At 42.0% G+C, this 27,632-nt stretch overlaps 2 protein-coding genes across 2 annotated transcripts; both read right to left on the reverse strand.

Annotated features, from left to right (window-relative positions):
- Window positions 1–5,698: 5,698 nt before the first annotated feature.
- Window positions 5,699–8,164, reverse strand: LOC109870324 (ADP-ribosylation factor-like protein 4D). The gene is made up of 2 exons (XM_020460799.2): window positions 7,982–8,164; window positions 5,699–6,975 (listed from the first exon to the last, which is right to left on the reverse strand). The coding sequence occupies exon 2, from the start codon at window positions 6,863–6,865 to the stop codon at window positions 6,260–6,262; it is 606 nt and encodes a 201-aa protein (XP_020316388.1). The 5' UTR covers window positions 6,866–6,975; window positions 7,982–8,164; the 3' UTR covers window positions 5,699–6,259.
- Window positions 8,165–12,311: 4,147 nt separating this feature from the next.
- LOC109870397 (transmembrane protein 106B) lies at window positions 12,312–27,351 on the reverse strand. Its single transcript, XM_020460887.2, has 8 exons — window positions 27,211–27,351; window positions 22,677–22,882; window positions 21,627–21,687; window positions 17,850–18,003; window positions 16,164–16,304; window positions 15,980–16,023; window positions 15,702–15,755; window positions 12,312–15,067 (listed from the first exon to the last, which is right to left on the reverse strand). Exons 2-8 carry the CDS (start codon window positions 22,861–22,863, stop codon window positions 14,941–14,943), a joined length of 768 nt encoding a protein of 255 aa, XP_020316476.2. The 5' UTR covers window positions 22,864–22,882; window positions 27,211–27,351; the 3' UTR covers window positions 12,312–14,940.
- Between the last annotated feature and the right edge of the window lie 281 nt (window positions 27,352–27,632).

A 27,632-nucleotide genomic window follows, 5' to 3' on the forward strand; every position in this document is an offset into this window, starting at 1 on the left:
ACGCTCCAGATGGGTTTGTGGGTAATACAGCCGTGGGGAGATAAGGAGACCTCTGGTGGGTCTCAGCTGGATATGGATTAATTGCAATCAAAGCTGAAAAACATCATAAGCCCACAAAACCTCCCAAAAACCTTAATCTGGGCAGCCTCACCCAGACAAAAATAAGACCCACGTTAACATTGTCTGAGTAAGAAAGCTAAATGAGAAGGGCTCATTATTACAGTGAAGGGGAACGTTCCACCATGATTCAAATCATATACTGTATTTCTAGAATGTAGGATATATATATTTTTACTCCTAAAAAGTCTTGTTTAGTGATCTAATGCATTTGCATTGATCACAAAGTCTACCCTGCTTGTTTTAGAGAAGTGAAGTGGCGCCTCGTCTCAGTGGCATGCTGATTGAATCCTTCCACTGGACTCCATTTGGCAGGGTTCTGCATGTAAACATTATTAATTAAATAATGTTAAGTCCCTCTGTAGCTGGGAAAACTTTGGGCATGAATGTTTAAATGTCTGTAAATATGCCAGCAATTATCCCTCAAACCTACCCTGAGCGATACATCACACCCAGCCAACAGTCTGCAGAGAAGCACGTTGTATTTATGAATATGAATATCTGTGCTTTGACTCCCAGTAATAATATCAGTTATTCATATTAAAATAATTTGTGTCTGTAGCCTGTGGCCAAGGACATAGAGAAAGAGACAATTTAATCCATATGTTGTGGCTCTGGGTCACCTATTTTCTTCTGCCGCAGGCAAAGGCAATGGTTTGATGCAAACACATCAAATCTCTCGTGAAACATTGAAATTCCAGTCCCGTGTTAAAGCTCCCTTTTCAAGACCAAGAAATATGGGCTTGGTTGCTTTCTCTTGCCTTCCTCTATAGACACTGAGGCAAAACAAGCCACACAGAACGTATAGTGAATACACTCAAAGTGAATTTATGACCCAAGATCCTATTCGCCTTTGTGACTTTATTTTGTTTTATTATCACTCCTTCCAAACTCACAATAGTCTACCGGCTTTAGTCTCCACTCTCATTGAGGCCAGGGTGGCTCTTTTATAGGTATTTGGGGGGGGGAATAGATGGACTAATCCAGCCTTCTAACGTCAGCCATAAGTGAGAGCGTCCCCCTCTCAACCCTGATAATACCTTCACTACACACAAGCAAGACCCCGTCTTACCACCAGTTCTCGATAGCTTGACCCTGGACACATTGCGAAGTCAGCATGCTTTCTCCAAATCACAACATCAGTGAAATCTGAGGTATTTAGGCCAATGTTATCCCAAGCTGAAGGAGTATGGGTCTAAAGTATTGATTGGAGCTTCTTTGAAATCCTGTTGGCCCCTTGGTAACCACAGCCGAAATTGACAATTTGGACTTCTAACCACAAAAGCAATTTAAACCCCCGCCTCTGCCCTCTCAGGTCACCGATCAATTGGTAAGTACCTCACGGTTGCCGTGGTGATAAATACTTATTTCTGGGCCAGTTGTAGTTTCTTGCCATTCCAAAGAGGGGCTCCTCTGCACTTCAGCAGTCTTTGTCTGATACAACACCCTGGATAATATACTGCATACCATTGAGGTGCTCAAGCTTACGTGATATTGTCTCCAAACACGTACTGCTGTCTGGAAACTGCGCTTAGAAGCAGGACTTGTTGCGCTGAGTAACTCTGCATATCCTTGTGCTTGAAAATATATTTGTTTATTCGTTATTTACCCAGGGGAGTCCCATTGAGATACTGATACTTCTACAACCCTGTCCATATGCAGTATCAAAATACAATACAATGACGAGTGAACCTGAGGGGAGACTACAGTAAGGCCGAGGTGGGCGATAAAAGGGGAATACCACGGGGAAGCCCTCTGGTTATTGGATAAGCCGGTCTTCGAAGCGCGTGACATGATTTCAGGGATGCACCTGTCAGTTTAGGATCCCCCTGCTTAATCTCCCATAATCCCGCAAGCTCCCGCTCTTGTGTTTCTCCTGTCAACGAACCAGCATTGGCAAACGAAGGTAGAAGGATAGAAAACATATTTATATCCAGCGTAGGATCCCTTTCTCATTAGAGGCATCACAACGGTCGTTAACTAAGCCAACCAAGCGTATAATATTGAAATGATACTACTTCATGAATATAGTACCAGTCAAAAGTTTGGACACACCTACTCATTCAAGGGTTTTTCTTAATTTTCTACACTGGAGAATAACAGTGAAGACATCAAAACTATGAAATAACACATATGAATTCATGTGGTAACTAAAAAAGTGTTAAACAAATCAAAATATTTTTGAGATTCTTCAAAGTAGCAACCCTTTGCATTGATGACAGCTTTGCACACTCTTGGCATTCTCTCAACCGGCTTCATGAGGTAGTCACCTAGAAAGCATTTCAATTAACAGGTGTGCCTTGTTAATTTGTGGAACTTCTTTCCTTTTTAATGTGTTTGAGTCAATTAGTTTCCACTGGACATTAGACCAGTAGAAATCTGTCCTTTGGTCTGATGAGTCCAAATGTGAGATCTTTGGTTCCAACCATTATGTCTTTATTATGAGACGCAGGGTAGAAGAATGGATCATCTCTGCATGTGTGGTTCCCACCGTGAAGCATGGAGGAGGATGTGTGATGGTGTGGGGGTACTTTGCTGATGACACTGTCTGTGATTTATTTGGAAATCAAGGCACACTTAACCAGCATGGCTACCACAGCATTCTGCAGCGATATGCCATCCCATCTGGTTTGCACTTAATGGTACTATTATTTGTTTTTCAACAGGAAAATGACACAACACACCTCCAGGCTGTGTAAGGGCTATTTGATCAAGAAGGAGAGTGATGGAGTGCTGCATCAGATGATCTGGCCTCCACAATCACCCGACCTCAACCCAATTGAGTTGGACCGCAGAGTGAAGGAAAAATCAGCCAACAAGTGTTCAGCATATGTGGGAACACCTTCAAGACTGTTGGAAAAGTATTCCAGGTGAAGCTGGTTGAAAGAATGCCAAGATTGTGCAAAGCTGTCTCCAAGGCAAAGGGTGGCTACTTGGAAGATTCTAACATCTAAAATACATTTAGACTTGTTTAACACTTTTTTGGTTACTACATGATTCCATATGTGTTATTTCATAGTTTTGATATCTTCACTATTATCTATAGTAAAAATAAATAAAAACCCTTGAATGAGTTGATGTGTCCAAACTTTTGACTGGTACTATATATATATATATATAAATATCCAAAATTTTTTACAGTCCAAAACCAAATTTATACATACAAACAACAACTTACAGACACATGCAAATAATGACGACATCATCTCATGATGCTACCTTTTTGAAGAGGCATGCATTTCTCCTATTTCTCTATTTCTCCTGTTCATGTCTATGCATTCAACGTTGAAATATTTGCCATTTGAAGTCATTGAAGTTCCCATAGACAAGGAATATACTGTTATGTCAGTTTAGCAACTTCCTTTCCGAGGATAGGCTAATGAATTCCAGTTACCAGCTGCTGTGTCAGGAATCCACAAATACCTCTCAGAATGTTTCATGAACAGATTGTAGTGAATAACTTGGTGTGTAAGATCATGTCGGTTACAGTTATGGTTTGTGTCAACGTGAAGAGGCCCGGACTGTTTGGCAGCCAAATGGCATGTCCCTCTGCGTCGCAAAACATGATCAGCTAAGGTTGTTACAAGGTTGTTGTATCCTACTGTATATCAATGGATGGTTCATAATGGAACACCTTATCAGTCATCTCATTAGAGACTAATGTACAGTGTTCTATAGAAGCTGGAACACATAACTGGCGCAATGGGACGCTCTAGTCACTGCATAACTTAGTATCTGGATTTTTTTTTTTAAATACAAATGGATTTAAAAAAATTAAATTAAAGTGTAAATTTAGGAGAGGGTCGGTGATAGAAATGTCCCAAAATAGCAGTGAGGACTGAATAATGTGAAATGCTGTAGTTGTTTTTTCATCAAGGACTAATTCCAAAATTGTAGTTGGATTAAAAATAAAGCATATTTATTTGGCAGTCAGTATGTATCTGTACCTACTACAATCTCTACTGTATAGTAGGGGAAAGAGTGTTTATGTTTGTTTGCTCTAGGTCTTAGGGACAGTAGTTTCTCTTCTTAATTGGACTTCTCAGACAGGGGGCTTGGGTCTTATCCACTATGAGAAAACATTCAAGTAGCTGGTCAGTTTCATTCTACCTAAATGCCATCCCTGTCTGGACTGCTACAGCAACATGGCTTTGTCTCATATCATCCTTAAAGTCCTCCCAATAATTCATTTTCACTATTCTGTTTATAATTGAGAATACACAAAATCCAAATGTTTCACAATAGTGTACACTTTAGCACTAGTAATATCATTTATATTCCTGGTGCTAAAGTGAACACCTTATGTCTGATCAAGTCCTTGAATATTCGATACTTGAAGTATGCAATCTTGTCTACTATGCATATTGGTGAGCCAGATCTATAGAATGACCAATCACATTCATTACTGACTCAAGAGGTGTCCTAAAGTAGCTCTGCCATTGTCACCAAAGCCCACGGCTATCCCATCTTTATTATTCCCTGAAGCTGTTTGTTTCTGCCCACAACCACACTACTAATTGATTGACTTACAACTGCAAGCAAGCTGGCAGCCTAGCTGAGGTGGAAATCAAAGTACATGGATTCACTATGGGGCTGGGGGGCGAGGCTGCTCTCCATAGCCAATGTGCTGACTCAGCCATGAATAGAGTGGAAGAGGTACTATGAATATAACGCAAAATGTGACGAACGTACTGGAGAGCACTGCCATTCCACATGAATGTATCACATCCAGACCTGCTCTGTACAGCTAGCACATGTAGGTTGTTTCATCACTCAAACACTGGGCTAATATTCAGTACTATCTGTACGTGTTGTTTTTAATTGTCTTCTTTGAAAGCATAGGTCAACTTAAACAACGGTAACTCTTGTTCTCTTATGTAATACTAGGTCATCTTTCTATGGGATTATGGTGAACGTTGCTCTTTCAGTGGTGGCTGATTTGCAGTAGGACATTCTTTTTGCCCAGGCACTGGCAGTGAGACTCTCATTAGCAGAAGCTGTGTTGTGTCTATCTATAGTACAGAAGGGAAAGCTAGTCAAGTTCAGTACATCACCTCAGGGCAGGATTTGCGTTTTGAATAACCTATCCATCATACACTGTAGCTCTCTGCCTTGTGCATAAATCAAATTAGATTCATGGCTGAAAGGGTATCTTTGCCGCAGCGTACGACACCCATTCAAATGTCTAGGGCCTACAGATCTGCTGTCTTCATTTGAACAGTTTGACCACAACAGGAAAATAATCCTGGAGTAACAGGACATGTGAATTAGTATGTGGATTTTAATTCATGGACATTTTGTGTGGGTTGGTCAATTTTTTTGTTATGATAAATGAAGTCTTCATTTTAAAGTGGAAAGTGCAAACTTTAGAAGCCTTTTAAAACCTTGAATACACTACAATTTTCATTTCCTGCTGAGGGATCAAATGAGGATACTTTATGCTGTTAAAGGATGGCAAAAGAAAGCCAAATAATAATTTTAAAAAACATCTTCTTTAAACTCTTTCTATGTCTAAGACCCCTTTAAAATGCACAATGTGTTAACTTTACACTTTGATAGTGTCTCAAAAGAAAGCAACATATTTAATACAGTGGGTTGATTTATTCATTCTTCAGTGTTACAAAAATTGTACAACTTGTAAAAACAGTCTGCGAATCCAACTGAAACTCTGTGGCATAAGGGGAATGCACTTGGAATTGTTCTTTCAAAAGTGACCAAAATAATACTGTAATCGCCATGGTATTCCATTTGATATCAATACGATTTAGCTTCATATCATATAAAATGTGTGTCTTTGTTCATATCCAACAGGAGTTCAGAGTTCGGTATCACATTTCTACTGTGTTGTAGGGTAAAACAAGTGAGTCCAACTTTGTGGGACAAAATATGTCATAGGCAGCTACAGCCTCTCGTGGCTATCACATATTCATTGCATACAAAGGGCAGCTGTGTGGCTAATACAAGGTATGAAAGACGGTGTATCAATACTGCATGTCACATAAAGGCCAAATCCATTTCTCCTGACCCCTGTGCCATCTGGAATTGGTCCTTTGTTGGCAAAAAAACATCCCTTTTATTTAAAGGGACAAGACCGCCGCTCAAAGAGTCACAAATGGCCCTTTAAATCAGGACAATCCAAGGCTCATCTCTTTCTATGTTTGTTGTGTTTCACCATCTTCTTCCTCTTCAGGATCATCTCGTAGAGTTTCTCTAGGCCTGGTTGTAGGCCTTGTCCATCCACGGCGCTGCAGCTCTGTACGTGGTGCAGGGTGGAGGCATTCAGTTCATGGACGGCCAGGACCTTCTCCACCTCGCTCACAGACAGAGCTGAGGCCAGGTCCTGCTTGTTGGCCAGCACCAGGACGGGCACCCCCTGGTTCTCCGAGGTACGGGTGATCTTGTGAAGCTCCACCTTGGCCTCTTCCATACGTTCGGTTTCGGTGGAGTCCACCACGAACACCATGCCATCGGTCCGCCTCGTGTACGACTTCCACAGGGGCCGCAGCTTCTCCTGGCCCCCTACATCCCACACCTGGAAGGTGATGGCCCGCGAGCTGCCCACCGCTACCTTGATCTTCTCCGTGTTAAAGCCCTTGGTCGGGATGGTCTTGACAAACTCCTTGAGCTTCAATCTGTAGAGCAGAGAGGTTTTGCCAGCCGCGTCCAGGCCAATCACTACCACATGCAAGGACTGGAAGTTTTGCAGGAACGGGGTGTTGGGTGCTATCTCGGTCAGCTGGTTCCCCATGGTGATGGGATGTTCTCACCTCCTTGGGTGAGGTGGCAGATGCTCAGTAATCCTTTCTAATAGGTGTGCATTGGCACCCTCTTCAAAGGAGGAGGTGCAGGACTGGGGACCTTATCAAAAAGCAAACACAATGAGGTACTATTTAAAGACTAGACAATGAGATTGTAAGGTATCACTACAACTTGAGGTGCTTTTACACAATAATAAACAAATGAAACAGATAAGAAATGTGATCAGACACTTTGATACAACACATTAATGATTGCTACTACGGTTAGTACACTGACACGATTGCTTTACTAATCAGACTGATCAATAAATTACTGCAATTTCTAATGAACTTGCATTGCAAATAGTAAAGCCACAATTGAGACCAATTGGTTGTTCCTTGTTGGAATAAATCCACAACCATAACAGTCATAGCCTAAGGCGAGGCAATTTAATTGTCAGTCATAGAAAATGTCCAGACAGCACAATTCAATTTTGAATTTAATAAGATCAGTTATGGTTTGGGTTTAAATCTTTATGAAGCGGTATGCCTGACAACATGTAATTGGTGGTTGGTTGTTCTCGTTGTCTTTTGCCAAGTCTTTTCTAATCCTCTTAGGACAGTTAAACCCCAATGGCTGTCTTGGGGCACATTGATCCAAGTTTAATATAAATGACAGAATATCTATTCATTTGCGCATTGAATGCAGTTTATGCCCGGGATAGGATTGCGATGAATTATAATCCAATTGTTTTAGTGAGGCTTTTGTAAAAAATAAAATGTTTAAAAAAGACAACTATAAACACAACCCATATTTTCCCCATGGGCTGTTAAAAAACGATGAGTGTCACCCCAACTATGTAATTATGAGAACACCCGATATAACAATATAGCCTATGTAGTGTAATTCTGGCATCCTTCTGAGGAATTAAATATGTGATCAAACTGTAGATTTGCACAAAAATAAAATGCATAACCATCTATGAGTGAGACATTTTACTGGAATGACACTGCTATAATAACCAGCCTTGTGCATAGCATTACAACGCAGATTTCATTGCAGTAAAATACCATATTTCTATCTGTGCAAAATCTTAAACCTGAAAAAGCTATTGTGATATATTTACCTTCTAGACCACTTGAATGAACATAAATTGCATCATCCTAGCGCAGCAAATACATCCATATATCCATACATCCAAATATTGCTTCTTTGCGTGCTAATATCTGTCTGTCTGCTCCGTGCACCGATGGAGCAATGAGCAGCAGTGTGGAATGGAATAGCATGCACAAGACCTCCTCTCTAGAACAACAACCCGAGGTGACGTCACTCAATAATATACTCCCCCTGCTGGTCTAGTTGGTCAATGGTTCCGTGTGCAGAAAGTGAGATGCTGGCATGCAATGTGGCAGGAGTCAGGATACGCAGCCTTACTGTCGCAGGATAGAGCAAATGTGAACTACAGTATTTCTAAAATCGTGCTCTCCCTCCCATAGTAGTACAGTACACAACTGCTTGGAAAGACAAATAGTGATCCCTAAACCGTGTTGAATTATATGCCTGCATATTAGATTGCATGAGAAAATTCAAGTATGTTCTTTAGACATTCCCACTGAGAGGGGCTCCAACAATTCGTGACTGAGGTATAGACCGTTTCAGGTTGGATGTTCCACAGATATTCAGCTTTCAAACCACTTGAGCCACAGACTCCAAATAAGTGTTATGATGTTGGAAACATTGCACACAACATTGCACGATTTGCACAATCATTTGCTTTGCAAAGCTAATAAACATGTGGAGATGTGAGCAGCATTTTGTATTCCTAGTTGAATTAGTTAGGGAGAATAAACAAAGTACAAACTTTTTTTACATTCAAATTTCAATAGCTCCTTGGTCATGTGACCTACTGCCTTCAAACAAAGTTCAGAATGTACACTCAGTGGGTCTACACATTGCACACCCTTTTGTTTGTCCATTTCCTTCTCACACACCTGTCACTCACACACCTACATGTATTCACTTGGGCCTTATCCCTGGGGCATTCCTGACCTCCAGGCAGGCCCCCATTGACCTGGTGACCTCTGACTCCTGGCATCTAGGCCTACACTCCCTGCCCGCCCTCTCCCTGGGCCTGAGAGTTTATAGCTTACTCCCTGGAACTACAGACCTCCAGGCCTCCACACCTACTCTCCCTACCCAGTCAACACCCCTCTCCCTTGGCCTTAGAGTATAGCTTACTCCCTGGAATTACTAAGACTATCAAGGCACAAGGCGAGACACAGACGCAGACACAGGAGGCAGATGGTTGGAGTCTTACAATGTTGAGAATGGTTTTGGACAGGCAAAAGGGTCAAAACCAGATCAGTCCAGGAGGTACAGAGTGGCAGACAGGCTCGTGGTCAAGGCAGGCAGGTACAAAGTCCAGAAACAGGCAAGGGTCAAAACCGGGAGGACTAGAAAAAGGAGAATGGCAAAAGGAGTACAGGAAAAACACGCTGGTTGACTTGACTAAACATACAAGACGAACTGGCACAGAGAGACAGGAAACACAGGGATAAATTCACTGGGGAAAATAAGCAACACTTGGAGGGGCTGGAGACAATCACAGAAACAGGTGAAACAGATCAGAGCGTGACAAAGATGTCTATAGTCCCGCTGTCAGGAATCACGTGCACCTGGTAACCCGAAACAAGCTCTGTGCCCCAAGTAATTCGAAACCGACTCTGTGCACCTGGTAACCCGAAACAGGCTCTGTGCTCCTGGTGGCCCACCTGTTTTTTTCTGCTCACAGACTGAATATGCGTGGCAGCCACAAGCCAGTTATCCCTGTGGTAACTTTTGACACCTCCTGCTTAAAAGCCCAAAATTCTGAAGGATCATGAGAACCCGCTTTCACGGTCTGTATTCATACTGAAAATCAAGATCAAGTAAGCCTTTGCCCTTCTGCTCCACGGGAGGTTTCCTTCCTAGCATGCCTTAGGACACCTGCGTTACCGTTTGACAGGTGAACTGCCCCAGTCAAACTCCCCACCTGTCACGGTCCCCTGAGCACCTCCCCGCCTCACTGGGTAAGTGAAAAAACGATAAGAGTAGTATTATTTCACCGTCGGCCGAGGTCTCCCACTTATTCTACACCTATCATATCTCTTCACAGTGCCAGACTAGAGTCAAGCTCAACACGATCTTCAATCCCCGCTTATTCCGTCAAGCCTGTTCCCTTGGCTGTGGTTTCGCTAGATAATAGGTAGGGATAGTGGGAATCTCGTTCATCCATTCATGCGTGTCACTAATTAGATGACGAGGCATTGGGCTACCTCAAGAGACTCTTAATTATGTCCCGCCGTTTACCCCCGCTTCATCGAATTTCCTCACTTTGAGGGGTTCACAGCCACCCCGAAGGTAGTTTGAGTGCAACCGTGAAGGGTAGCATGCGACGGTCAGATATCAAATTGGCATCCATTAGAGTAACGTCCGGTGGTATCATCAGAGGCTTTTCTGTCTTACAAACTGGACATCAGTTTCCGCTACTAACCTTCAGCGGGCTTTAACTGGGTTTTTACACCCAATCGACATACGTATAGGCTTGAGAAACAAATACCCATCGCAGTATCTGGCGGCAACATCGACCGGGTGTCGGGAAGAAGTAACAGAAAATAATCATTCCCTTTCAATCATTTGCTTGCCCAGTCAGCCCTCCGGGACAGAGCCATAGGAACCACCTTTACCAGCGCTTCATCGATATTCCTCACTTTGACATGAGGGGGTCACAGTCACCCAACAGGGTGATTTAAGTGTGACCGTGAAAGGTGGGTACACTCCTTTGAATTTCATCAAGTTGATCCGTCCCAGTTGGGAACCTAGGCTTCTTCCCTCCGTTTTATGGTTCCGCAGCAAATCAATGGGCGTGGATGGTACTACCCACATCAGATGTACGCCTCCCTCCCCAGACAAGCTGGAGATACCTCTCCCCACTTTGTAGGGCAGATCCATGCAATGCCCAATCACTGCGGGGCCAATGGGTTTTGTCTCCACCTTGAAGTCTAGCGAACATAGAGGAGACCTCCCCACCTACAACGTGTGGGGCCAGCGAGCGCCATAGCTGGGGAGTTCTGCGAGAAGGTCACATGACCAAGGAGCTATTGAAATTAGAATGTTTGAAAAATTAATGTAAAATCGTGTGAGATGAAAATGGACCAAAAAAAATGTGTGCAATATGTGTCTATGCCATCAGCTTAGCTAGAAGCAGTTTTAGGAGTAATGGTTAAAGAGCTATTGAAATTAGATGTTTTATTTTTTTTGTCACTATGTTGACGGTCCTTAACTGCTGTTGTTGAACGTAAGGAAAACTACAGGAGAATATCCGTCGAATTTCCAACCTGAATCTGTCTTTACCTCGGTCAATTATGAGACATGCACTTATATCAATGAAATAAATCACACTTTTTGTGCTAGAGTAACATGACAGCCAGTGAAAGGAAACCTCTAGGTATACACGGTGTATGGACAGACTTTGGCACCACCCGGTGTCAAAACCAACCACGACCGACACGCTGCAATAATGGAATGGAATTCTTTGAAGAAGATAGTTTTGTTTCATCATTGCATTGTCATTATCATCATATGATGTCACAATCAAAGTTGCCAAGCAACATATCATCTGTCCAGATGTGGTTGTGGTTGCAGTCAGAGCTGTATTCAGTGGTGTACTGTAACATGGCAGCTATGCACTGGGAAGCGCGGCGCAGGCAGAACGTGGCTGATCACCGCTTGACTATCACTCATAAGGTAGGGCCATGGTGCTTTTAATCATTAGCCATGACAGCATAGTAGGACATTCATGTTGATACAGTGACTATTTCTGTCAAGGTCACAATGTTACTGCAGTGGTAGACTAAATCCCAGAGCCCTGACTTGCTTGACATGGGGATGATTTCTGGCCAAACAAGCAACCAAATTAAACATGACTATGAAGAGATGCTAATTTCTCTCTTGGACATACAGAATGTGAAGGGACCAGCTCCTATGGTAGAGAGCCAACCTGAGGCGCCAACCATGCCAGTCCTTCCCCCTGAGCCCAAAGTGCTGGACGTGCCACTGGGTAGGGCATCCCTTGGTAGAGGTTATGAACATCCATGCAATTAACTGAATCTAACTTCTTTATAACCCTCTGCATTATGTTATCTTCATAGCAGGTAAAAGTGTGCACTACAAGTGTGTGCGCACAAACAAAGACAACTACAGTGGCAAGATTGACAACAGATACTCAGTGAGTTCAGTTCTTGCGTCGCACACTGTTGAGCTATGCGGACAACCTTAGCCTAACATATCCATTGTACTGCTATAGGACCTCATGACCTCAGCTTTCAATCTAAGAAACTGAGAGTAGAGCACAGCTCATTTATTTGACTAATCATGTTATGATGGCTGACAGTGAAATTGGACAACATCACGTAACCTCCAGTGAAAATGGATTTATTCCAAAAGAACAAAGCCAAAACCAAAAATGACTTTGGATTAATGAAGATGGTTGTTTGATGTGTTTCAGTCCGTACAGTACTCCCAGCAGTGGTAGCTGCAACCACTCCTAGATTACATCTAGATTAGTAGCTGTAACCATCATGCACTGGAGCAGAGAGAACAGCCCTCACATTGGAACGCAATTAACAGCAACAAGGGCAATAAACCCCTAACAAAACAAACATCACACGTCAGTGTCTTCAAAGAGACTTTTTTAAAAAGCTGGTAAATGATCTAGGTATTTCAGCCATGTCCCTATTAACTCAAACGTTCTAAGTGTGCAAATAGTCATCAGTCCACACCCAGTCCAGGAAAGATGTCACTTCACTGCAAAATGACTCACTGTCAAATCATGGCAACTCTTAGGAAATGTTATTTACCCTCTTGTATAAGGTTAATGGAGGTTAATGGATTTACAAGGCAATTGCATATTGAACATCAATGGAGGAAACCTTCAAATACACATAACATACAGTACATGGCCAAAGGTATGTGGACACGTTCGATGTGCAGATGTTTGACATCTCATTCCAAATCATGGACATTAATATGGAGTTGGTCCCCCCCTTTGCTGCTGTAACAGCCTCCAGTGGAAGGCTTTCCACTAGATGTTGGAACATTGCTGCGGGGACTTACATTCAGCCACAAGAGCTTTGGTGAGGTCGGGCACTGATGTTGGGCGATTAGGCCTGGCTCGCAGTCTGCATTCCAATTCATCCCAAAGGTGTTCAATGTGGTTGAGGTCAGGGCTCTCTGCAGGCCAGTCAAGTTCTTCCACACCGATCTCAACATACCATTTCTGTATGGACCTCACTTTTCATGCAGAATCAGGAATGGGCCTTCCACAAAATGTTACCACAAAGTTGGAAGCACAGAATAGTCTAGAATGTCATTATATGCTGTAGTGTTAAGATTTCCCTTTCGCTACAACTAAGGGGCCTAGTCCGAACCATAAAAACAGCCTCAGAACATTATTCCTCCTCCACCAAACTTTACAGTTGGCATTATGCATTCGGGCAGGTGTGCTGAAATCCGCCAAACCCAGATTTGTCCGTCGGACTGGCAGATGGTGAAATGTGATTTATCACTCCAGAGAACACATTTCTCTAGCTGCTCTAGAGTCCAATGGCGGCGAGCTTTACACCACTCCAGCCAACGCTTGGCATTGCGCATGGTGATCTTAGGCTTGTGTTCGGCTGCTCGGCCATGGATATCCACCTCATGAAGTTCCCAAAAAACAGTTATTTTGTTGACATTGCTTCCAGAGTCAGTTTTGAACCCGGTAGTGAGTATTGCAACTGAGGACAGACGATTCTTACGTACCACGCGCTTCAGCACTTGCCGGTCCAGTTCTGTGAGCTTGTGCGGCCTACCACTTTGCAGCTGAGCCGTTGTTGCATCGAGACATTTCCACTTCACAATAACAGCACGTACAGTTGACCGGGGCAACTCTAGCAGGGCAGAAATTTAACAAACTGACTTGTTGGAAAGGTAGCATCCTATGACAGTGCCACGTTGAAATTTACTGAGCCATATGGGCCATTCTACTGCCAATGTTTGTCTATGAAGATTGCATGGCTGTGTGTTCAATTTTATACACCTGTCAGCAACGGTGTGGCTGAAATATCCTAATCCATTCATTTGTAGGGTTGTCCACATACTTATGGACATGTAGCGTAGCTTGACGGATTTAATTTGTATTATAAATCATGATCATATATCTCATATACACTGATTGACTTTTAATGATGAAATCTACACTGAGTGTAAAACACATTAGGAACACCTGCTCTTTCCTTGACGTAGACTGACCAGGTGAATCCAGGGGAAAGCTCTGATCTGTTATTGATGTCACTTCAATCAGTGTAGATGAAGGGGAGGAGACAGGTTAAAGAATGATTATTAAGCTTTGAGACAATTGAGACATGGATTGAGTATGTGTGCCTTTCAGAGTGTGAATGGGAAAGACACATTTAAGTGCCTTTGAACGGGGTATGGTAGTAGGGGCCAGGAGCATCAGTTTGAGTGTGTCAAGAACTGTAACGCTGCTGGGTTTTTCACACGCAACAGTTTCCCGTGTGTATCAAGAATGGTCCACCACCCAAAGCACATCCAGCCAACTTGACACAACTGTGGGAAGCACTGGAGTCAACATGGGCCGACACCTTGTAGAGTCTATGCCCCGACAAATTGAGGCTGTTCTGAGGGAAAAGGGGGGTGCAAGTCAATATTAGGAAGGGGTTCCTAATGGTTTGTACACTCAGGTGTATGTTTTAAATCCCTACAATTATGTTAAAACCACCAACATGTACTTTCACAGTTCATAAATCATTCAAAAAACTACCTCAGAAGAATATTGCAAAGAAAATAATGTGAACAGAGCATAGGACAATACTATAGTCTACTACAATACTATATGTATACATTTCCCTTTGACAACTAAAAATGTATCAACATATTTTTTATGACCTCTGGACATAAGATAGAATGGAAGAGGCCCCTATTCCTTAGAGTCTATCTTGTTCATAATAAACCTTTTCACTTTGGGGATCCCTCATTGACAGGCTTTCATCTTTCAAAAAGAATTTGCCCGATAGGGTGGGGGATGGTGGTGTTGGCTCCACAGTCAATGTACTCAAAGGTGTCTTCGGACAGTTGCTCCGAGTGAGCCAAGTAGGAAATGTTCATTGTCATTCTGTGGAAGACAAAAAGGGATATTAAGGCAGACATTTTGAAATCTTCCTCCGAAAGTGCACAGTCTCGTGTTTCAAAATGTCACTTTTACAGAATGGCCAAGTTCAAGCGTTTGTTTTTCTGTTGTTCCTGACTACCGTTTTCCCATGATAAAAAGAAGCGTCAACTGTAAATTGGGTTGGTTTATGACCTAAAAGCAAATACTATAGTTACACTGTTACTAGTGTTAAGGCATGATTCATCTCAAATGGACATGAAACAAAATGTGTGAGATTTTTGAACATGTGGCTTGAAAGGGGCAATTCGGCCACGTTTTAAATAGGCTAAAAACATCCCTATTTTGGCTCCAGTAATCATAGTGCTTGGTCTTGAAAAGCAAAATTCTGATTTGGTCTAGATTTTTGTCTTGGCCAAAAGGTCTTCAAGAACACCGACAACAAGAATCGTTAGCAAAACTACCATGTACATCATTCTTAGAAGCATAAGATCTGTGCGTTTGAGTGGTTCCAAACAAGAGATGTCACAATGGGAAGTCAATGGGCATACTACAGCCTGGCGGTCAGAGAGGCTTAAGTGCCTTGAAGTGTTTGTGGTTGGCCTCTTTAACATATCTTGGAATAGAGTGCGAAACTCACTGCAAACGCAAGAACAAGGTGTGAATCCTTATGGTGTTTGACTTGCAGTAATTACTGAAACAGAGGAGATATAAAGACATTTATCAGCCTACACATTTATCACATAAGGAAAATAATATATTTTGAAAGCAAAACTAAGAGCGTACTGTAACTTTAAGTCATACTGTAGGTCCTACCCAAGAGTTCATACTGTAATGTACACATATGCAGATAACACTGTATTTCCTTCCTATTTTAGAAGCCGTGATGACGGTAATGATAATAAATGTCATGCTTACTTCAGGCCTGGGTCCTCAATTGTTATGGGTATGACAACAGTATACTGTAGGAGATTGGAAAACTTAATTTGACTGGGAATTAAGGTCCAATTGTTTCATACGGAACCATAAACAAAGTCTCTTTGCATTACACAGTATTACAATTGTGTAATTGATTTAGATGAAACAACAAAATCAAACCCACCGCTTTCTCTGAACGTGATTTGACCGCCGTCATATTAGATATCTTGATCCTGCCAACCACTGTTTCAGCAATCAGCACTTGTATATCAAATTCCAAGAACTGAATGTTCGCAAAGTTCTCATTGGTGACGTTAAAGACATTCTGGAAGAGGAAAAACAAAGTTTGGTCACACTGACCTCATACAATAAACCAAACAATAAGTGATCACATATTGTCTTATATATATATACACACAGTATATAATTGAAGTCGGAAGTTTACATACACCTTAGCCAAATACATTTACACTCAGTTTTTCACAATTCCTGACATTTAATCATAGTAAAAAAATCCCCGTCTTAGGTCAGTTAGGATCACCACTTTATTTTAAGAATGTCAAGGCTTTGTGATGGACACTCCAATACCTTGACTTTGTTGTCCTTAAGCCATTTTGCCACAACTTTGGAAGTATGCTTGGGGTCATTGTCCATTTGGAAGATCCATTTGCGATCAAGCTTTAATCTTCCTGGCTGATGTCTTGAGATGTTGCTTCAATATATCCACATAATTTTCCTGCCTCATGAAGCCATCTATTTTGTGAAGTGCACCAGTCCCTCCTGCAGTTTCATCAGACCAGAGGACATTTCGCCAAAAAGTACGATCTTTGTCCCCATGTGTAGTTGCAAACCGTAGTCTGGCATTTTTATGGCAGTTTTGGAGCAGTGGCTTCTTCCTTGCTGAGCAGCCTTTCAGGTTATGTCGATATAGGACTCGTTTCACTGTGGATATAGATACTTTTGTACCCGTTTCCTCCAACATCTTCACAAGGTCCTTTGCTGTTGTTCCGTGATTGATTTGCACTTTTCGCACCAAAGTACGTTAATCTCGAGGAGACAGAACCAGTCTCCTTCCAGAGCGGTATGACGGCTGCATGGTCCCATGGTGTTTATACTTGCGTACTATTGTTTGTACAGATGATCGTGGTACCTTCAGGCATTTGGAAATTGCTTCCAAGGATGAACCAGACTTGGTTTACAATTTGTTTTCTGAGGTCTTGGCTGATTTCTCGCATCATGAGGAAGGAAAATTATGTGGGTATATTGAATCTCAAGACATCAGTCAGGAAGTTAAAGCTTGGTCGCAAATGGGTCTTCCAAATGGACAATGACCCCAAGCATACTTCCATAGTTGTGGCAAAATGGCTTATGGACAACAAAGTCAAGGTATTGGAGTGGCCATGACAAAGCCCTGACCTCAATCCTATAGAAAATCAGTTGGAAGAACTGAAAAAGTGTGTGCTAGCCAAGAGGCCTACAAACCTGACTCAGTTACACCAGCTCTGTCAGGAGTAATGGGCCAAAATTCACCCAACTTATTGTGGGAAGCTCGGGGAAGGCTACCCGAAACATTTGACCCAAGTTAAACAATTTAAAAGCAATGCTCCCAAATACTAGTTGAGTGTATGTAAACTTCTGACCCACTGGGAATGTGATGAAAGAAATAAAAGCTGAAATAAATCATTCTCTCCTATTATTCTGACATTTCACATTCTTAAAATAAAGTGGTGATCCTAACAGACCGAAGACAGGGAATTTTTACTAGGATTAATTGTGAAAAACTGAGTTGAAATGTATTTGGATAAGGTGTATGTAAACTTCTGACTTCATCTGTATATGGGAGTGCGGCACGCATATATCTCGTATTTACCGTGATTTGCATTTCAACTGTTTGTGGGGTGAAGAAGACCATCACTGATTTTACGGTGACAAGGGACAGTGAGATACTCCGTGGGAAGAGGAAGAAGAGGATCAGACAGCAGATCAGGAGACACACCACCACCGAAATACACACATAGAGTTTCCTGGAAAAGAAGAATGCAGTTAAAGGTTAAAGGTCCTGAACAATCTTTATGATTCACATGTAAAATAGCCTTTTGAATGACTAAAATATAACGTTAATATTTGTTTTGGATAGAAATGCTAAACATTTTACAAAAAGTAATTGTTCTCTAATGGCTAACTACCAGGAAGTTTGAAAAGGCAGGGTGAGTGGGCAGGAAGCTTATATTCATGAGCTCGCCTTGACTGACAGCTCTTTGAAACACCTGTTGAGCAACTTGGATGCAGTGAGCAGTGTTGCAGTCAAATTATCTCAAGAAAATATGGTGATACACAAAGCAACTCGAGCAAAATTGCACCAATGATATAAAAAAAATCTACATCTCCCGTTTGGCGTGTCTCTTATGATGCCTTCTGAATCAACGTGTTTGACACAGGGGGAGAGGACCAGTAACTTTATGATCAAACTTTATCAATGTAAAGCAACAGTCATTTTTCATACTTTTGTCATCATACTGTACTTTGATCTGGTTTCATCCAAATATCATCCAATTTCATGAGAAACGTGATTGACTGTTTGTGACTAGGGTTGCACATTTTGGGGAATATTCAGAGGTGGAAACTTTCCATGTGAATTAACAGGAATATATGGGAATTAACAAATATATGCAAATTAATATTAATACCATTTAAATATAGATGTTTTTTTGCATTGGATATACAGTGGTTCAAAAAAGTATTTAGTCAGCCACCAATTGTGCAAGTTCTCCCACTTAAAAATATGAGAGGCCTGTAATTTTCATCATAGGTACACTTCAACTATGACAGACAAAATGAGGGGGGAAGAAAAAATAATAAAAAATAAAATAAAATTTAAAAAAAATCGGGAAAATCACATTGTAGGATTTTTTATGAATTTATTTGCAAATTATGGTGGAAAATAAGTATTTGGTCACCTACAAACAAGCAAGATCTCTGGCTCTCACAGACCTGTAACACTGAAAACTGCTGTTCACAAATGCTCTCCATCCAACCTCACTGAGCTCGAGCTGTTTTGCAAGGAGGAATGGGAGAAAATTTCAGTCTCTCGATGTGCAAAACTGATAGAGACATACCCCAAGCGACTTACAGCTGTAATCGCAGCAAAAGGTGGCGCTACAAAGTATTAACTTAAGGGGGCTGAATAATTTTGCACGCACAATTTTTCAGTTTTTGATTTGTTAAAAAAGTTTGAAATATCCAATAAATGTCGTTCCACTTCATGATTGTGTCCCACTTGTTGTTGATTCTTCACAAAAAAATACAGTTTTATATCTTTATGTTTGAAGCCTGAAATGTGGCAAAAGGTCGCAAAGTTCAAGGGGGCCGAATACTTTCGCAAGGCACTGTATGTTGGCACGAGTGCCATAATGCATCTCCATCCCAAAGCCCTTGCTTTGAAGTATACTTCGCCAGACTGCCAATAACCTTGCCCTCATCCAAATCAAGGTGGCGAGACACGGTAGTGATGACACCATAGGCCTTTTTGATCTCTGCACCAGACAGGATGCTCTTGCCAGCATACTTGGGGTCCAACATGTACGCTGCGGCGTGTATGGGCTTCAGGCAGAAGTCTTTACACTTTTTGATGTATTACAGAACTGCAGTTTCCTCTGCTTGGAGCAACAGTGAAGTGGGCAGGGCAGTACGGATTTCTTCTCTTACATCTGCAAGCAGAGTCTGAACATCAGACAGGATGGCATTGTCTCCCTCAATCCGCGCAAAGGCTACTGCTATAGGTTTCAGGAGTTTCAGGATGCTTACCACTCTCTCCCAAAATACGTCATCCATGAGGATCCTCTTGATGGGGTTGTCCATATCAGAAGACTGTGATATGGCCATTTCTTGGAGAGAGTCCTTCCCCTCCAGGAGACTATCAAACATGATGACATCACCACCCCAACGGGTGTTTCTGGGCAGCTTCAATGTGGTGCTCTTATTCTTCTCACTTTGCTTGGTGAGGTAGATTGCTGCTATAACTTGATGACCCTTCACATACCTAACCATTTCCTTGGCTCTCTTGTAGAGTGCATCCATTGTTTTCAGTGCCATGATGTCCTTGAGGAGCAGATTCAATGCATGAGCAGCACAGGCAATGGGTGTGATGTGAGGGTAGGACTCCTCCACTTTAGACCAAGCATCCTTCATGTTCGCAGCATTGTCTGTCACCATTGCAAATACCTTCTGTGGTCCAAGGTCATTGATGACTGCCTTCAGCTCATCTGCAATGTAGAGACTGGTGTGTCCGTTGTCCCTTGTGTCTGTGCTCTTGTAGAATACTGGTTGAGGGGTGGAGATGATGTAGTTAATTATTCCTTGCCCACGAACATTCAACCACCCATCAGAGATGATTGCAATACAGTCTGCTTTCTCTATGATTTGCTTGACCTTCACTTGAATTCTGTTGAACTCTGCATCCAGCAAATGAGTAGATAAAGCATCTGGTTGGAGGGGTGTATGCTGGGCTAAGAACATTCAGAAATCTCTTCCAATACACATTGCCTGTGAGCATCAAAGCTGAACCAATTGCATACACAGCTCGAGCAAGACATTCATCAGCATTTCTCTGACTAGGTTCCTCCATTGAGTCAAAAAAAAACTTCTGATTCCAGGAGGACCATGAGCTTTTGCTATCTATAAGGTGTCTGATTCAAAATTTTCACCTTGAATAGCAGTAGAGGGACTTTTGTCAGAGGTTGCTTGTTGTGAGCGCTGAGGGAACTTGATGCATTTGGCCAGATGATTCTGCATCTTTGTTGCATTCTTCACATTTGATTTTGGCACAGTATCTGCAAAATGCAAAATGAACTATTTAGCAGTCTTATGGCTTGGGGATAGAAGCTGTCTCGGAGCCTGATGCTCCAGTACCATTTGCCGGACGCTACATCACTGGGGCCGAGCTCCCTGCCATCCAGGACCTCTATATCAAGCCGTGTCAGAGGAAGGCCTGAGAAATTGCCAGGCTTCAGCCACCCAAGTCATCGACTGTTCTTTCTCTGACACTTTTTTGGGCCTTCCTCTGAGCTACCTGCCATCCAGGACCTATACATCAAGCAGTGTCAGAGGAAGGCCCGAAAAATCTATATCAGGCAGTGTCAGAGGAAGGACCGTCATCATGCATTCTTCACGACTGTGCGGGTGTGTGTGGACTTTGTTAAGTCCTTAATCATGTCGACCCACTCCACTACAGCACTGTCGATGTGGATGTGGGAGTGCTCACCCCCCTGTTTACTGTAGTCCACGATCAGCTCTTTGGTCTTACTGAGGTTGAATGGAAGTTGTTGTCCTGGCACTACACTGCCAGGTCTCTGACCTCATCCCTGTAGGCTTTCTCATCGCCGTCGGTGATCAGGCCTACCAAGTCTTCAGCAAACTTGATGATGGTGTCGTGCATGGCCACGCAGTCGTGGTTTAACAGGGAGTACAGGAGGGGACTAAGCACTCACCCATGAGGGGCCCCCGTGTTGAGGGTCAGCGTGGTGTGTTGCCTACCCTCACCACCTAGGGGAGGCCCGTCAGGGTCCAGTTGCAGAGGGAGGTGTTCAACACAGTTATGCACGCACACACAAACACAATTAGACACTCAAAAACAGACACACACACTTACGTCCGGCTGGGCCTCAGTCTAATGTCTGAACATGGGATGACTGCCACTAGCTGATCATGTCCTATACAGAGAAGAACAAGTTATTATTTCACAGTTAGAGATACTGCTGTATTGGCATGTTAGCCTTGCTGCACAGAACACAACAGCAATTTATTTAATTTCACAGAGAACTGAAAGGGACTCTCCCTTCTTCTGAAACAAATGTGGGTTATGACTGCCACAAGCTGATCACGTCCTATACAGAGAACAGTAAGGTGAGTTATTACTTCACAGTTAGACATACTGCTGCATTCAAATCCAATCCAAGTTTATTGGTCGCGTACACAGTTTAGCAGATGTTATAGCGGGTGCTGCGAAATGCTTAAGTTACTAGCTCCTAACAATGCAGTAAAATATCAAACAAGTGCACAAATAACACAACATTTAAATAAAGAAATGTCAACATCCCAAATAGCACTGTAAGAGTAATCCAAATGCAATCTGTGTATATACAGTACACCAGATTAATTGACACAAGATATACTAAGAATTATATGTACAGCAGTAGATACTGTATATTAGAGTGAGCTAAGTCAAGATTCCAGTATATTAATAAATATGTGGTGTGTATAAACAGTGTAACTAAAATGTAATGTACAGTAGTAGAAATATTAGAATGAGCTACTGTATGTCGAAAATAAAGTATTTAAATACACAGTACAAAGCCCCATGGCAAAATTGAAAGAACTGCAGGAAATGAGCTAACAGACCAGTCCGCAATATAAATATATAGTATATGTATGTGAATTAAGTGTAAAGACAGTTGGACAGTATGTGAAGAGAAAAGTATGTTTACAGAAGTAGTTGGGAGTGGCATGTCAGCCTTGCTACACAGAACACAACAATATTTTGAGAACTGAAAGTGACTCACTTCTCTGAAAACAAATGTAGGCTATTAAATACAAATCTTAACAAGCCTTGAATAACAACATGGAAATAATCACAACATCAACATGTAAGTACATCACAGGCACAACTAAGTAGTTAGTCTGGCTGAAGTGGACCACCTACCTCTTGGAATACGCCCTACTCCCCAACAAGTCGGGCAGGTATCTCCTAGGTTGCCTGTACTGTTCCCGGTGATGGCTCCATATAGTTGGGAGTGGGACTGAAGTCTTCTCTTCTCCGGTTCTTGTTCCTGAGGCATGATGGCCTCTGTATCATCCTTGGAGCCACTGGAGTGTTCTAAAGTAACCATAGTCGAAACACCATCCGATCTAATGGGAGAAATGCAAACACAACCCCCACCCCACTCTGCTCTTACAAGGTGGAATTTCCCTCTTGAAGATCAGCCATGCATTCCCTCACTTTTCTCACACAAACAAGTACGATTGATATTGTCTAGTTCGGTATTACTCCATCTATAAGCACCTTGGTGACGCCGTTGGTCCTCTTTGTGAAACCTGAAATAATGTTGAGTTGCACTTGTGTGAGGGCACCATAAACCTTCAACCTGCCTCTATAAAATAATTGTCCTGAATTAAATCTAGAGACATAGGAGGAGACAAAGACATAGGATGCCCAAGTCCTCAACATTGCTGTGAAGACAAGATGGTTAGCATCACTGTATAGTATCTCTGACTGATTGCAGATCTATAATCGACTGCTACTGGGTTAGAGAAGTTTTGTCAAGGTGAGATGTTGAAAGGAATATTTTTTGGGGGCCACAATATTGTTACGATGTAGGCCCCGGCTATTCAACTGATCTGACCCAAGGGCCACATTTGTCCAATTTATGAATTTAGAATGGCCCTTTGATAGTGGCGTGTATTCATGGATGCCAAGGGATGCCAGGCTTCCCCCCAAAAAAGTATCTTTCGTCTTTCGGTGTGTCATAATTTTCCTTTATTTCGCAAGAGGCTGAATGTATATCACAGGAGAAAGCATCTGACCGAGTAAAACAGCGCCCCTCTGTTTCTCCTCATGTAGACAATCTGATGCTGTCTGGTCCAAACAAGTATGACATTGTTGCAGCCCGTAGCATTGAGTGCAAGGGAAGCCAGCAAGCATCTGGCCTCCCTTGACAAAAAAAAAGTATACAAAATTAGCCAACCAGCTTTAAGCTAAACTGAGCGAGCTCAACTGTGAATGGTCCTGGTGCACAAAAAAGTGCCAAAGGAAGCCAGCTTGGATTTGGCATCACTTCTATCAAATCCCATTGAGAGCATACGTCATTGACAAAAAACTTGAATTGTTGCATCTCGTGGCATTGTTTCCCTCCGGTGGCTAGCTAGCCAGCTAGCTAAAATTGGCTAATTGGCTAATTGGTTGGATTTAGGAATTTGGACTTGTGGTTTTACTTAATTCTCCATACTGGCCAATGATTATAAAGGTGATTCTTATCCAACCATTACCATTAATTCGTACATTGTTGTGCCCCTGGCCTGAGAGGATGGAAGTTCAATATGTAGCTACATGTAGAAGGCTAATGTTAACTAGCTAATGTTGCCCATGAATGGGTTAGGCTAGAGAGCAAGCATTTTAGCCAGGTAGCCTAGGACAACAAAAAATACAAGTGTGTACTGTATGACAGGGGGATAGAATGTTTCGTCAACGTGAAAGAGAGGAGGATGACATTGTCGCTTCTCGACAAGTAGTGAGTCAACATGTTTTTCTACTTGCACGAACACACACACGCACACGTAAATCTGAACCTTGGACAGTAATCATATTTAGCTTATGGTGATTGGACTAAATTGTTTTGGTATCTTTTAGTTGTCACTGTATTAGACTAAGCAGAGGTGATTTGATGGTGTTCAAATGTTGAAGTTGAAATGGTGCTGGAATAGTAGAGGCAGCTCCTGTTTTCTTTGCGACTTGCGGTCACCCTCTGTGGTTCTAAATCCATAGTTGTTTAGTGGTCCGAAAATATCTGAAACTTGAACTTGCTTGACCATGCTGTAGGTCATGTAACTTTCTGTTACTATAAATGGAATATGCTTTGTGGACTTCACTGGATAGATGTTGCTATCCTTGCCTTCCCCAGGGATTTTACCCATGCACCACTACTGCCCTTTGATCAAATCTGAAAATAACTTCTTTTTTTTAAAGCAAAAAAGGTGCCCTCTTCAAAATTGTCCAATGCTTTCCTGTAGTCTCGCCCATTAGCTGCTGTCACTCAATATCACTAAACATACCAGTTACAGTATCACCATCTACTTTTATATAATGTTGTTCGTTTGCTAAGCAAGGGTAATAATTCTCTCAAGAGAGCAACCTATGTGAGCTTAGTTGCTTTTCTCAAGAAAGCCAACAGATATCTAGCTAAAATGCTTGATGAGAAGTTCGTATTAGATGCAGTTCGTTTTTTTGTTTTGCGCCTGGATCACATCGACAGGGCCATTGCATTTTGGTACACCATAATTACATTTAATTTCCAATGAAACGCTGCGTTTGCCTTACAGCATTGCGTTGCAGAGGCAGTTGCACTGCATACCTAGGTTATATCGAACATATGCGTCAACCTGTATGCATAGACAGCGTGACAGAAATGGTAGCAGAAGGTGAATGTTGAACTTTTATTGCAAACATCCAGATGATGCTGCAATAATATTTTGCGCATGTCGCTGTCGGTGTGTTTGAAGCATAAAACACGGTGTTTGTCTCGCTCTGTGTAGTGCATATGTTGGATTTATCGAACAAATGCATCAAACAGTATGTGCAGAGGCTTGACAGAAATGATAGCAGAAGGTGAATGTTCGGGATCATCTGGATATGTGTGCAACAAAAGTTCTGCTACCATTTCTGTTAAGCTGTCTACAGCATACATTTTGATGCATACGTTCGATAAAACCTAGGTCTGCACCACACCGAACGCACTGCACCGGCCTCTGCAACGCAATGCTGCAAGGCAAACGCGGAATTGTAATTCTGGAGTACCAAAATGCACTGAACGCACTGCCTCTGCAATGCAATGCTGCAAGGCAAACCCAGAACGTAATTATGGTGTACCAAAATGCAATGACACTGTAGCCCCCACAGAGGTGGTGCACAGTTTGTTTATAAAGATCCGTTCTCTACTGATGTGGGGGGAGAAAAACGTCTCTGCGAAAGCTAGTCAACTGAAACATGCCATTCACAGTGGCAGTCGGTGCCAGGGAGGACGATGTTTATTTTATTGATTTTTTTTTACCAATGCCTTATTTCTATTACAGGGTATTGGATGACTGTCATTCATATTCCATTCACCCAGCTCAATGTAACATCGATAGGTTTAGGCTACTACATGATACTCTAAAGTTGTCCTATACCCAGCATGAGGTTGCTACAACCCAGCCTATGAATGAAAGTTTACGACATAGGTTGAGAGACATTTGAGTAATCAAGGTGATCATCTGGATATGTGTGCAACAAAAGTTCTGTTACCATTTCTGTGACATGTTCAATAGCACCTTGCGTACTCTTGCCCACATCTAGCTGATCTAGCGTGTAATTATTAGTCTAACAGTTACAAACGAGAGTTTCAGTTGAACAAATTCAAGTGGCGCAGTGTTCTGCAGTCGTGGTTTGAATTCAAACCTGGTTTGAATTGGGAGTCCCATAGGGCGGATCACAATTGGCCCAGCGTTGGCTGTCATTGTAAATAAGAATTTGTTCTTAATGGACTTGCCTAGTTAAATGTTTATCCCTGTTCCGTTTGCTTCCATTTAAGAAAAAAAAAATCAACAGAATCGGCAGAATTAATACACCCCTGATCACTCGCAAACACAGTTCACTTTCATGGCAGCCACAAACAAACAGCATGATCACTTTGATCCTTGTATAATTACTTTTAGCATCTAGGTGCTCTCCTTCTCTCATCTTTTCCCTTTGCTTGTGGACTTCAGTCCACAAAACATCAGCTGTCTGATCTGGCAAAAAATATCTTACCAAGCCAAACCTTCATATCATAACCGCTACATACAGCCTACATCATTGTCACCATATTAATGTCATAAAAACTGATTTTATATCAGAGCTGTGCATGTTGTTCACAAGCGTACCTGCCCTCATTGGCTAGAATGGTTCCACCTGATCTCACCTCTACTTTAGACTGAATGGTAGAACAGCTATTGCCATGTTAAAATGTTATGGAATGCATTTTTGCCATTTTTTTATGGTAGGCCACTCTGGTAAATTATGATCAAATAGCCAGAGTAGCCTACTTGACCACTCTAGAAACTGTAACTTGAATCTGGTACAGCTGCAGTGTTCACAGTAAACTTGGGTCTCCTGAGTGGCGCAGAGGTGGAAGGCACTGCATCTCAGTACAAGATACCCTGGTTCAAATCCAGGTTAACGGACTTGCCTAGTTAAATAAAGATAATATATATATATATATATATTAATGTGCTGGAAGTTGACCAGAACTTTTACAACATTCAAGCATGCGCTGCAGACCTGAAATGTGCTCAGAGAACATTGCTGGTGGTATGTCTGCCCTATACATTATTTACGCTTTAAAAACATTGATTTTAGTTTTCAATTTGAATCTAGGGGAAATTACAATGCATTAGTTCAGCTGACAGTGTAGAAAGTTGATATGCTTTTGCCTCTAAGCACTTACCATATAAAATTATGTCCTGCAGGTTTGCAGTGCTGCTAATTGTTGATTAGGTAAATACTCTCAGCCTAGCATGTTTTATATCAGTCAAGGATTAACGAATGTTGTACACCTCTCCTACATCGTTTATATAAACTTGCGAAGTAATCACTTCCTACTTGAGGCATTTGGCAGGAGGGATGTCGTTTCTGAATGTTGTATGTTGCCACTTGGTGGTAAATTACAAGCATTAACCACGACAATGTTTATCATATGCGCCTACAATTTGATTAAGACTTGGCCGAAGAAATATATGGAAAGCAATGTATGGAAGTCGGTAGGCCAATGTCCAATTTCTAAAAAAACACTGAGTATAACTTATTTTAAGTTGCAAAGTTTGTAATACCTTAATGGCAATGTAATGCCCAGCAATTCAATGCACATAC

Source organism: Oncorhynchus kisutch, linkage group LG25 (assembly GCF_002021735.2).
Source record: "Oncorhynchus kisutch isolate 150728-3 linkage group LG25, Okis_V2, whole genome shotgun sequence".
Lineage (NCBI taxonomy): Eukaryota > Metazoa > Chordata > Actinopteri > Salmoniformes > Salmonidae > Oncorhynchus > Oncorhynchus kisutch.

Bases quoted from the DNA above. Each gene is read 5' to 3' on its own strand.
- LOC109870324 (XM_020460799.2), bottom strand. From the start codon at position 6,865: ATGGGGAACCAGCTGACCGAGATAGCACCCAACACCCCGTTCCTGCAA.
- LOC109870397 (XM_020460887.2), bottom strand. From the start codon at position 22,863: ATGGTTACTTTAGAACACTCCAGTGGCTCCAAGGATGATACAGAGGCC. The intron at 15,756-15,979 runs GTAAGCATGACA...CCTCTGTTTCAG, and splicing joins ATTGAGGACCCAGGCCTGAA to TAATTACTGCAAGTCAAACA. The intron at 15,068-15,701 runs GTGAGTTTCGCA...TGTCTTCCACAG, and splicing joins ACCTTGTTCTTGCGTTTGCA to AATGACAATGAACATTTCCT.